The following is a 12,035-nucleotide window of genomic DNA, read 5'->3' on the forward strand; positions in this document are numbered from 1 at the left end:
TTAACAAAGTAACATACACATTTCCTTTAAAAAAAACTCCTCACAGGATTGGCTGCCAAATAAACAAGGAACCGAAAAAGAATTTAAGCAGCATGATTAGGAAATAAAAATGGGGAGGGGAAACGTAGAGATATTTCTCCCACTTATTTGTAATATTGGGTTACCTTTTATCAATTGCTTGCATGGTAACTCGGTAACATTTTATTATTGGATTTTTGCAAATAACACCTACATCTCTAAGTAGCACCCAATAAAGCAAAACCAAACAGAAAATAATTGTGGCATAATGTTGCTATACATTCAAAGTGGAAATTGTTGAACACACACCGGAAGGCCAGAAAAAAAAAAAAAAGTGGCAGCAATCTTTCTACTACTAAGAAATTGTAATACAGCAAATATGAACGTGTGTATACACACACAAGAGAGGCTTTAACATCAGTTTTCTATTACCTTGCTGGTCAAAAGATAATTAGAATGCCCACTGAAGCACACAAAGGATAATCCAAACACTTCTCAATGGCTTTAATATGAACCCAGTTACTTGTATGAAGGAAGTACTAGGGCAATTAGTGAGTCTGTGCCTTTTCCATTGCAAAAGTATTTTCTCTCCTTTGCCTGCACACCTTGGCTCTTCCCTGAGTCATCTTCATGTGCTGCAAGCTCCTTGTCCTAAGCCAAGTCCCAAACGGCCAAGCTGTAAATCAAAAATTGCCATTAGAGATACTAGTCCTGGATACCCTGAAGACATTTTCCCGTATCTTTTATTTTCCCCCACCCCAACTTTTAAGCAAATGAAAAAGGTTTAGAATGTGCTTGTCATGGCTGTCCAATTATATCCTTGGCATATAGAAATTGTTTAGAACAGCGCAGTGGCCTAGAGGTGGAATTATCGCCTCACAATCAGGAGGCTGTGAGTTCAATCCTAGGTAGTGACAGATATTTCTCTCTCTGGGCACAATGAATAATTGTCTGCTGTGAACTCTGCATAGGCATCAGGAAGGGCATCCAGTTAGTAAAGGCTTGAGCTCCTTTCAGTCACCCCGACTCCATCCCAATGCCAATTTTGCTTAATTAAAGCAAAAAAAAAAAAAAGGATTACAAGATTATCAAAAGAAAAAAATATACAGAAATTGTTTGCAAACATCTGCTTCTGGACCAGAAGTTTCTATCATTAGTCAAATGACTGGTCTTCCTTTATAAGCTATATTTAATACAACTGTTGACTGCCCATGCTACATAGATGGTATGGTGATTTTGTGGGCATACAATGACTATATTCAGTTCACAGTAATAGATGTAGGAAAGCTACAGTATGGAGAGGCGTGGATAATAATTTTCAGCATGCCATTTTTAAAACTATCCCCTTTATATAATCTTCCTTGAAGATTGTGGGGCTCTTGAGGCTCTCTGAGCTTGGTGGTTTTCTTGCAGATGTTTCATTGCCAATCTAGGTGACATTATCATTTCTTGAAGACTGCATGTAGTGATTTGAAACTTCCCTATGGACAATTTCCATACCTATTCCTTTTAACTTCAGAGTTTTTCTGTGTTCATCATGAGGGTCTTCCACACAGTCGTTTTAGCCATTTCTTCTGAGATATTAATATCTGCAGGATCAGGCCTATAATAACATTTCCATTAAGATAATTTATTATTTTACAAAATTATTTTCATCATTTAGAGTTGATTCCCCTGCCTTAAATGAGATAGGAATTATTCACGGACTATTTCCAAATACAACACATATAATTCAGTTGCTTTCAAAACTCTAAATTATATTTTATGATTAGAAAAATTGTCCTTTTTCCCTGACTACATGAACGAAGCCATGATTATACTAATTATAAAGCCAGAAGTGTGGAACGCCAGAATTTTTAGATATTAAAAGTGACTGTCAATTAACAGATACAGTTCATTCATGTCCTTGTAGTGGAAGTGGAAGAAAGGAATACCACATCAATTTTTCTAATATTGTTATCCTTTTCTTAGTTGTATATTGCCCTCATTAGATATAGGTAGTCCTTGACTTACGACCATAATTAAGGCCAAAATTTATGTTGCTAAGCGAGACAGATGTTAAGTGAGTTTTGTCCCATTTTACAACCTTTCTTGCCACAGTTGTTAAGAGAATCATTGCAGTTCTTAAACTAGTAACACGATTGTTGAGTGAATCGGGTTTCCGCATTGACTATGGTTATCAGCAGGTTGCAAAAGGGGATCACATGACTCTGAGACTCTGCAACCAGTCATAAATATGAGTCAGTTGCCAAGTGTCTGAATTTTGATCACATAACCATGGGGATGCTGAAATGGTCATAAGTGTGAAAAACCGTCATCAACTGTCACTTTTTCAGTGATGTTGTAACTTCAGACGGTCACTAAACAAATGGTTGTAAGTCGAGGACTATCTGTATCCACTTTGGAATAGAAAGTTCAGTTAGTTCAATACAAGCCTTACTTTCTTCAATAGTACTCCAAACTCCAAAGAGTCTCTTTTTAGAGTGAGATGGGCGTCATATACATTTAATAAATAAATAAATAAATAAGAAAGGAATAAGAAAGCACGGGTGATAGTGTAGGGAACTTAATTATAGTTTAAGTAAAATCTTTTAAAATGGCCTTGAAATGAAAAACAGTTTTTTTTTTTCTTTCAACAATAATTGGAGATTATTGAGTCCTTCTATGGGCAAAATATCTTGTCCCAGAACACACTGGAAATTCTAGCATAATACAATACAATAGTCAACTAGGCATGAATGAAGGGACTCATTTTTTCTTTTAAATGTGGGAATCAGTGGTGGGTTTCTTCCGGTTAGCCCCGGTTTGGGTGAACCAGTAGTGGCGGCGGCGGGAGGCTCCGCCCACCCACCCAGACTCCATCAAAAACGGTCTGCACATGTGCAGAAGTGCCGCGCGCTACCGATAATGAACCGGTAGCGCCGGGTTTTGAAACCCACTACTGGTGGAAATGTGTGTCTGGGAAAGAGTAGGAAAAATTCAGTCCTTTGTTAGATCTGTTTCTAGAAACATGTTTTCAGTACAGCTTCAAGAAAGGGTCAGGAAAGGGGATAGATAGATAGATAGATAGATAGATAGATAGATAGATAGATAGATAGATAGATAGATAGATAATCAAAACTACTTGTTTGTTCTGCAGGTACCCATTCCTTCATATATGTATATATATATATATATATATATATATATATATATATATATATATATATATATATATGATAATAACTGCATTATTCATGGGGGGGGAATAAACTGAATAAGAACAATCTACAGAAATAGTTCCTTTAACAGGACAATGCTTTAAAACAGTTGCAAGCTTTTGAGTTGAAATTCTTCCTCCAGCTAAGTAATTAAAAACCTAAAGAAAGAAGAGGGCAGAGTTGTGGATGATGCTAGTATGCGAGGCATTCTTAAATGGAAGGAGAAGCCTCACATCAGGGATGAAATTCAGCCAGATCTATCCGGATCGCGCGATCTTGTAGCACCGGTGGCTGGAGGCTCCGCCCACCTGCCCAGACATCATCATGTCCCGTTTTTTACCCTCTGAGTGTGCGCTCACATTTGCGAGCCGGTAGGGAAAGGTAAGTGAATTTCACCCCTGACACACACACACACACACATACACACACACACACAAGGAATGCTATTGTGATGTTAATTGGTGCAGGTGGTGCTACACTGTCAAACAACAATAAGGCCACATTTTTAAAGATCTTGGGGATGGGGGTTAAGGACTCAGTTCTGAAAATAGAAATTCCAGCAGGTACAATCTATATCATTTCCCATGCAGGTGGGACACAGCTCGACTAGGTCCTGTATATATTTACAAAGCTGGAAATTATTTAAGGTGCTACTCTTAAAAAAATGCCAGTGATGGAGCCATGAGTGTCTGCATACGAGCACAGTTGTAAAAGTGGTTGATACCACTCAAATGATGTGCCAAAGGGTATTCCGCTTTTTCTTCCCAAAAAGGTTACTGGAAGAATTAAAATAGCAGCAGCAGCAACAACAGCAGCACAAACAACAACAATGTGATAATTGCCTTTAGCTTTTTTTTTTTTTTTTACCTAATGTCAATTTTTGGTACATTTTTTGAGCTTCCTGGAACTGTCAAATAAGTTGAAGTCATTGGAGACATTTCAATTACAGCCGAGGTACCATCTTCCATCATCTTCTGAGATTCCTTTTTAACACAGAGAAATTCTGGTTTAGATTGTGATAAAATAATCTGCACATAGACGAACCAAAGTTTTCTATGACCAAATTGATAATGGTTACCCTTTGGATAACATTTTCACCATTATATTTAGCGTAATTTATCAACTTTCATGACATTTGCTGATAATAACCTAGGTATGCACATGCATCACCTCTCCTGCAGGAGCTGCATTGGTTGCCGATTTGCTTCCAGGTGCAATTCAAGGCGCTAGTTGTCACCTTTAAAGCCCTTCAAGGCTTGGGACCAGGTTATCTGAGGGACCATCTCTTGCTGGTCACATCTACCCGACCCACTAGAGCGGGGAGGCATGGAATGTTATGGGTCCCATCACCCAGGGAGATACACCTGGTAAGACTCAGAAGGGCCTTCCCCACGGTAGCTCCCTCTCTCTGGAACATCGTTCCCCCAGAGATTAGATTGGCCCTGACTCTAACACTTTTTAGGAAAGCGCTGAAGATCTGGTTCTGCCAGAGGGCCTGGGGAACCCAGAGCGGGATGGAGCCCATTAAATGGCATGTGTGATGTGTTGTCACTGGGGTCATTCATCAATAATCATAAGGTACAGCACTTAATGATAGTCATCATAGGGTACAAGTAAGCAATCATACTAGGAAACAATCAATATAAATCGTAAGGATACAGCAACAAGTTACAGTCATACAGTCATAAGAGGGAGGAGATGGGTGATAAGAATGATGAGAAGATTAATAGTAATAGTTATGCAGACTTAGTGAATAGTTTGTTGAGGGAATTATTTGTTTAGCAGAGTAATGGGTTCAGGGGGAAAACTGTTCTTGTGTCTAAAATAGGCAGCAATATAAATAAACAAGTTTCAATCGAAGTAGCCCAATCTGTATTATGCCCTGAACATATTATTTTATCTGAATTCCATCATTACTATATTAAAGTGTTCCAGTTTATTTAGCATCTACACAGTCCATGCCTGGAAGAAGTGAAGTTCTATCCATGATGGCCCAAGACATGTATCTCTTTCCTGGACATTACCTCCAGAGCCAGAAAGTTATGCCCATTCTGGCCTAAGGGCCCACAATAACCACAGCAGTTGCCACCCATAAGAGACAGGAAGAGACGGGGGGGGGGAGAGAGAGAGAGATAAGAGAGAGAAAAACGCACTGTAAGCCGCCCTGAGTCTGGAGAAGGGCAGCATATAAATCAAATTAAAAAAAAAGATGAGAGGGGGGAAATGGTGTCCCCTTCTCCTTCTGGAGAAGCATCAGCTGCAGCTGGGTTGAGCAAGTGTCTCAAGGCAGAGAGCAGGTAGTGCATCTCCCCAAGTGATCAAGGTGCATCCAGCACCAACAAACGCCGAAGAAGCACCCATGGCAAAATATCATATCCATAGAGGCTAGGGAACAAGAAACCTCAGTTAAATAAAAGTCCCGGACCTCAATACAGCAGATAAGAAAAAAGATATGGAAACATAAGAAAAAAGGACTGAAATAACTAGGTAAAAACAAACAAATTAAAAACAGTAGGTTTTTAGCTTTGTTAGCTGAAGAACCTTTTCTGCTAAAAACTGTTTTTCTGGTGAAATTTCTGGAGAGAAAGCCAGGCTTGTTTTTAAAGAAAGATCTAATGCTCCCCTCTAGTGGTCACTCATGAGAGCATAGAAGCAAGACGGGAAAGCATCCTTGCGATAGTGGTGATTATGTTAGTTAAGGTGCCTGGATAAGATCTGACTTACTCTACCGAAAGCACTGGACAGCTGCCTGCAGAAGCCAGCGGTCACATCAGGAAAAAAAAGGGAGTACAGTGTCCAGAGGCCAGAAAGCAAATGATGTGAATGTTGGACAATTTTCTGCCTCTGATTATATCATCATTCAACGCAGTTCCTGGTAAAGGGCCAGAACACACATACAGCCACAACTGTGTCATGAAAAAATGGAAAACGTCAGTTATGGACTGAGGATGAGATGGAAACAATATCATGAGGACAAAGCAAGTTGAAGTTAGGGGAACATGTGGATGAACCCTTGGAAGGGAGAATCAGGATTAGACCAGTGGTGAAATCCAAATTTTTTTACTACCGGTTCTGTGGGCGTGGTTTGGTGGGCATGGCAGGGAAAGGATACTGCAAAATCTCCATTCCCACCCCACTCTGGGACCAGCCAGAGGTGATATTTGCCGGTTCTCTGAACTATTCAAAATTTCAACTACCAGTTCTCCAGAACCTGTCAGTACCTGCTGGATTTCACCCCTGGATTAGACCTACAATTGCCATGCCTATTCTACCTGCATTTATGTAAAGAACTGAATGGACCACATATTTATGTTGAAAAATTAGGAGAACCAATTTGGTGTAGTGGTTAAAGCACCATACTACAAACTGGGACACTGGGACTTCTAGTCCTGTCTTAGGCCAGCTGAGTGACCTTGGGCCAATCTCTGTCTCTTTCTCATCCCAGCCCACCTCCCAGGGTCATCGTTATGGAGAAAATAGGAGAAAGGGATATTAGGTATGTTCACTGTCTTGAGTTATTTAGGAAAATAATAAAGGCAGGATAAAAAATAAATAGTATCTTTTTTTTCTTCAGAATTCCAGACTGTGTAAAGACAACAAACTATTCAACTTTATCCAAAAGGGATAAAAGATGTTTACAAAGATCAGTGAGAAGAGGTAGAAAAATCATTTAGCCCCTAAGCAGAGGGAAACTTTAAAAAGAGCTCACTAAAGACTCGTCCTTTCAATTCTGCTGAAGCACACTTAATTTCAAACATACACACACAACACAGACACGCGCACACACATATCTTGGTACTAAGTACAGGTAGTCCTCAACATATGGCTACAACTGAGCCTAAAATTTATGTTGCTAAGAGAGACAGTTAAGTGAATTTTTATCACATGATCACAGGGATGCTGCAATGGCCATAAACGTGAAAAACGGTTATAAGCAATGGTGGAATTCAATTTTTTTTTACTACCGGTTCTGTGGGCATGGCTTGGTGGGCGTGGCTTGGTGGGCATGGCAGGGGAAGGATATTGCAAAATCTCCGTTCCCACCCCACTCTGGGGCCAGCCAGAGGTGGTATTTGCCAGTTCTCCAAACTACTCAAAATTTCCGCTACCAGTTCTCCAGAACCTGTCAGAACCTGCTGTATTTCACCCCTGGTTATAAGTCATTTTTTTCAGTACTTTTATAATTTTGAACAGTCACTAAACTAACTGTTGCAAGTTGAGGACTATCTGTATGTGTACTTAAACCTACTCACATCTTCCTTTTTTGCCATTTGGATAGCATCATCTAATTTTTTCTTCTTGCTTTCTGGCATGAGGTCATCAAGCCAGCTGAGTTCCCGCTTTGAAAAGCATAAATCCATGACCTTCCGAACAAAGACCAGTGCTAAAACCTTTGGAAGGGAGAAAAGAGAAAGGGGAAAAAAAGAGTAACGTTCCTGAGATGACAACAGGATTCACTGGAAATAAGCAAAGTAGATAACAAACACCAGAGAAAATAAATTGAAAGAGAGAGAACCAGAGAGTAAGTCACGCATCATCAAGGTCTCTTTTTCCAAAAGTTTTCATTATGGCAAATAATTTGCTTTTCCGCTAATTCTGGGGCTCTTGTTCTCCCATTGTTAAATAAACACAACCGTGGGTCTTTTGTGATACTGCTGAAACCAATAGGAAAAGGCAACAAACAATATAGAATTCATTAGGGACAATGGATACAAAGAAAAAGTGGATTTCATTATCTTGGAACTATTTGATAGACTTTCTATTAACATAGAAGTGTTAATACCACTTTATAATGCCCTTGGTAAGGCCACACTTGGAATACTGCATTCAGTTTTGGTCGCCGCGATGTAAAAAAGATGTGAAGACTCTAGAAAAAGTGCAGAGAACAGCAACAAAGATGATTAGGGACCGGAGGCTAAAACATATGAAGAACGGTTGCAGGAACTGGATATGTCTAGTTTAATGAAAAGAAGGACTTGGGGAGACATAATAGCAGTGTTCCAATATCTCAGGGGAGGGAGTCAAGCTATTCTCCAAAATACCTGAGGGAAGGACAAGAAGCAATGAGTGGAAACTAATCAAGGAGAGAAGCAACCTAGAACTAAGGAGAAATTTCCTGACACTTGGAACAATTAATCAGTGGGACAACTTGCTTCCAGAAGTTGTGAATGCTCCAACACTGGAGGTTTTAAAAAAGATGTTGGATAACTATTTGTCTGAAGTGGTGTAGGGTTTCCTGCCTAAGCAGGGGGTTGGACTAGAAGACCTCCAAGGTCCCTTCCAACTCTTCTATTCTATTCTATTCTATTCTATTCTATTCTATTCTATTCTATTCTATTCTATTCTATTCTATTCTATTCTATTCTATTCAGAAATGATCACACTGAGAGAAAATCAGATATTTTAACTCCCAGCACTTGATTAAAACCACAACTCCTCTGGTTTAAAAAAAAAGGCTCATGTCAGCAAGCACACTATGGGTAGTCCTCACTTACCAACTGCCTCGTTTAGCAACCATTCAAAGTTGCAACCAATCCTTTTCATTTGTGACCATCACAGCATCCTGCAGCCATGTGATCATCTTTAATGGACTTCACAGCCAGCTTCCAACAAGCAGAATTACCGTAATTGGGAGAATGCAGAAATGAAATCACAAGTTGTGGTCATGTGATAGCTCGTTTAACGACCATGGTGCTTAGTGATTTCCAGTCCTAGTTGAGGTCAGTGAGGACTCCCTGTACAGCCCACTTGAGAGAACCTCCGTCATAGCCATTAAACATACAAGCAAGATTTCGATTAACTAACACTGAAATTTAGGAAGAGTTAATGGATGGTATTGACCTGTTCTGTCTATTGTACATGGAACTGAGAAATGACAAATTCTGTCCAATCTACAAAATCCTTCTTTATCCTAATTTCCAGTTTGTAAATGGTTCTACTGTTAATGATTTCCTCTTAAGCCAGCAGCAATAGCTAATAGTATATAGCAGTTGGGAGCAGGCTATAAAGCAGGAGGCTGCAAATTCAAGACCCATCTTAGCTATGAAAGCCAGACTGGGTGTCCTTGGGCCATCACTTTCTCTCACCTCAACTCACTCACAGGATGGTTGTTGTGGGGAAAACAGGAAGAGGAAGGTGTGTTGGGTATGTTTGCTGCCTTGAGTTATTTGTAAAAAATAATAAAGGCAGGATACAAACAGTGGTGGGATTCAACCGGTTCGCACCAATTCGGAAGAACCGGCTGTTAACTTTCTGAGCAGTTTGGCAAACTGGTTATTGGAAGAAGTCATTAGGGCAGAGAACCGGTTGTTAAAATTACTTGAATCCCACCACTGGATACGAATAAACATCTAAACTATTGTCACTCACCTGTTCTCCGACATATGAATAATATATAACTAACGACCCATTTCTTAAGCCTTACAACTAAGGATTCTCAGCAAAATCAGGTCTTCTCAAAATTTGGAAATACCATACCAGATCCCAGGTTAATGCTTTCGAGATGTAACTCTGACTCTCCTCCCCCATGCCCTTATGACAGAGGTGGATACTTCAGCTTAAGTGTTTTTACCATCATGGGAAAGATAATGGCTGCAGGAGACGTCTTGACAACCCACAGAATGATCAGGCAGGTCAGCTGGATCATCGTGAAGAGATGCACTTTCCTCAGAGGAACATGTCGCAGGTAAATGAAATCAGGCTGATGTTTGGTGGGCATTCCCACTAACTTCAGGCGATCAAAAAACTAGGAAAGCCGTACAACAAAAACAGAGCATGTTGTTGAAAAAGATGCAATTGATAGGGTAGGCATTCTAGAAATCATATTGCTCCAACCAAGCATCCTGGAATTGTTCATGATGGCTGGGAAGGCAAGGCAGAGAGTTGTACAACTAACAGTTTTATGGATGTGCTGCCATAAAACTGTTTCAACGCCTACCCTCAAAACGATGCTATAGAGCACTGCACACCAGAACAACTAAACACAAGAACAGTTTTTTCACAAGGGAATTATTTGCTAAACAAATAATTCCCTCAACACTGTCAAACTATTTACTAAGTCTGCATTATTATTACTATTAATCTTCTCATCGTTCTTATCACCAATCTCCTTCCACTAATGACTGTATGACTGTAACTTTGCTTGTATTCTTACAATTTATATTGACTGTTTCCTAATATGATTTGATTGCTTATTTGTATCCTATGACTATCATTAAGTGTTGTACCTTATGATTCTTGATGAACGTTTCTTTTATGTACACTAAGATTATATGCACTAAGACAAATTCCTTGTGTGTCCAATCACACTTGGCCAATAAAATTCTATTCTAATCTAAGGAAACTATCACACAACCTAGTACGTGGGTTAGAGCATTTTTCGCACAAGAGCTTTAATCAGCAATACAAAAACCATTAACCTTAATTCTTTAAATCTGCATCCTATGAACAGGAATCACATATATTTCTACCCATGGTCAAAAAGCACTTTGATAAAATCTGTCTGTGTGGTTTCCCAGGGATCCTTTATCTTATTTATGGTAATATACTTTTAAACAGTATATTTCTCAACCTCGCAATGTTAAGATGTATAGACTTCAACTGGCTGGGGAATTCTGAAAATCCACACATCTTGAAGTTGTCAAGGTTAAGAAACACTGCTCTTAAACGATGACATATCCTCACAACTTATAATTGAAAGCAGTTACTCAAACTTCAAAATGTTATAATTCTTATGAAACAGCCCAGCTCAATGTAAGGCATATGCTTTGCATTCTATGATCAAAACTTCAGCCCCTAGTATCTTCTGTTGAAAGGTGGAATGTGGTGCTTGATAGAAAAGGTTTACAGTACAACAAAAGTGCACGGATTTTGGGGGTCACAAGCAACCATGAAATAAACATATTGTGTCATATTCTGGTATAGAACAGAATATACAAAGTATGTTGTTGTTCAGTCACTAAGTCATGTCCAACTCTTTGTGGTCCCATGGACCATAGTATGCCAGCTCCCCTGTCCTCCCCTGTCTCTCTGTTTTCCCAAATTCATGTTCAATGTGTTAATGACACTATCTAATCATCTCATCCTCTGCCCTCCCGTTCTCCTTTTGTCATCAATCTTTCCAATGAATCCTCTCTTCTCAGGAGGTGGCATACAAAGCATACCTGCATCCTTTTAACATGGAGGTCACCAATTTTTTCATGAGATGGCATTACACCAGGATTGTAGCAAGGACATTGGCAATAAACTAAAGAGATAGATAGATAGATAGATAGATAGATAGATAGATAGATAGATAGATAGATAGATAGATAGAGACAGACAGACAGACAGACAGACAGACAGACAGACAAGACAGACAGAGATATATAGGCAATAAGCAATAGATAGATAGATAGATAGATAGATAGATAGATAGATAGATAGACAGACAGACAGACAGACAGACAGACAGACAGACAGACAGATGATAGTGTATTGCCAATTATTAAAAATTAAAAACTTGAAAAATGGTCCAAATCTCAGGGTTTTATGATGTCCAACTCAGAGGGTGATGGGGAAGAAGTGAAGGTTATGTGCTCTGATCCATTAAGAGGCAAACATTCCAGAGATCCAGGCCCTAGTATGTAACAAAAATCCAAACCTCTTTTGTCCAGCTTAGTGACGTCTGGGCCAGAATTACAATATCAAAGCCCAACAGTTCAATGACTCATCTTACGGAAGCATCTTATGGACTGAACCATGTTCAACAATGTTGAAATTATTGTCGGAAATTGTCTTCAGATCATGCTGGCCCCCTCAGCCAAGAAACTGAGATGA

At 39.4% G+C, this 12,035-nt stretch overlaps 1 protein-coding gene across 1 annotated transcript in view; it reads right to left on the minus strand.

Moving 5' to 3' along the window:
- Positions 1–433: 433 nt before the first annotated feature.
- SLC4A8 (solute carrier family 4 member 8) overlaps positions 434–12,035 on the minus strand; it is a 90,102-nt gene continuing 78,500 nt past the window's right edge. Inside the window, exons 21-25 of the mRNA XM_070934915.1 lie at positions 9,790–9,963; positions 7,472–7,609; positions 4,086–4,201; positions 1,519–1,621; positions 434–694 (exon numbers count right to left, since the gene is read on the minus strand). Of these exons, the coding sequence (XP_070791016.1) occupies positions 1,534–1,621; positions 4,086–4,201; positions 7,472–7,609; positions 9,790–9,963 (516 nt within the window). The 3' untranslated portion in view covers positions 434–694; positions 1,519–1,533. The remainder of the gene's footprint in view (positions 695–1,518; positions 1,622–4,085; positions 4,202–7,471; positions 7,610–9,789; positions 9,964–12,035) is intronic.

The sequence above is a fragment of the Pituophis catenifer genome, unplaced genomic scaffold (genome assembly GCF_029215685.1).
Source record: "Pituophis catenifer annectens isolate HBS135680 unplaced genomic scaffold, rPitCat1.0.hap2 SCAF_2, whole genome shotgun sequence".
In the NCBI taxonomy this organism is placed as follows: Eukaryota; Metazoa; Chordata; class Lepidosauria; order Squamata; family Colubridae; genus Pituophis; species Pituophis catenifer.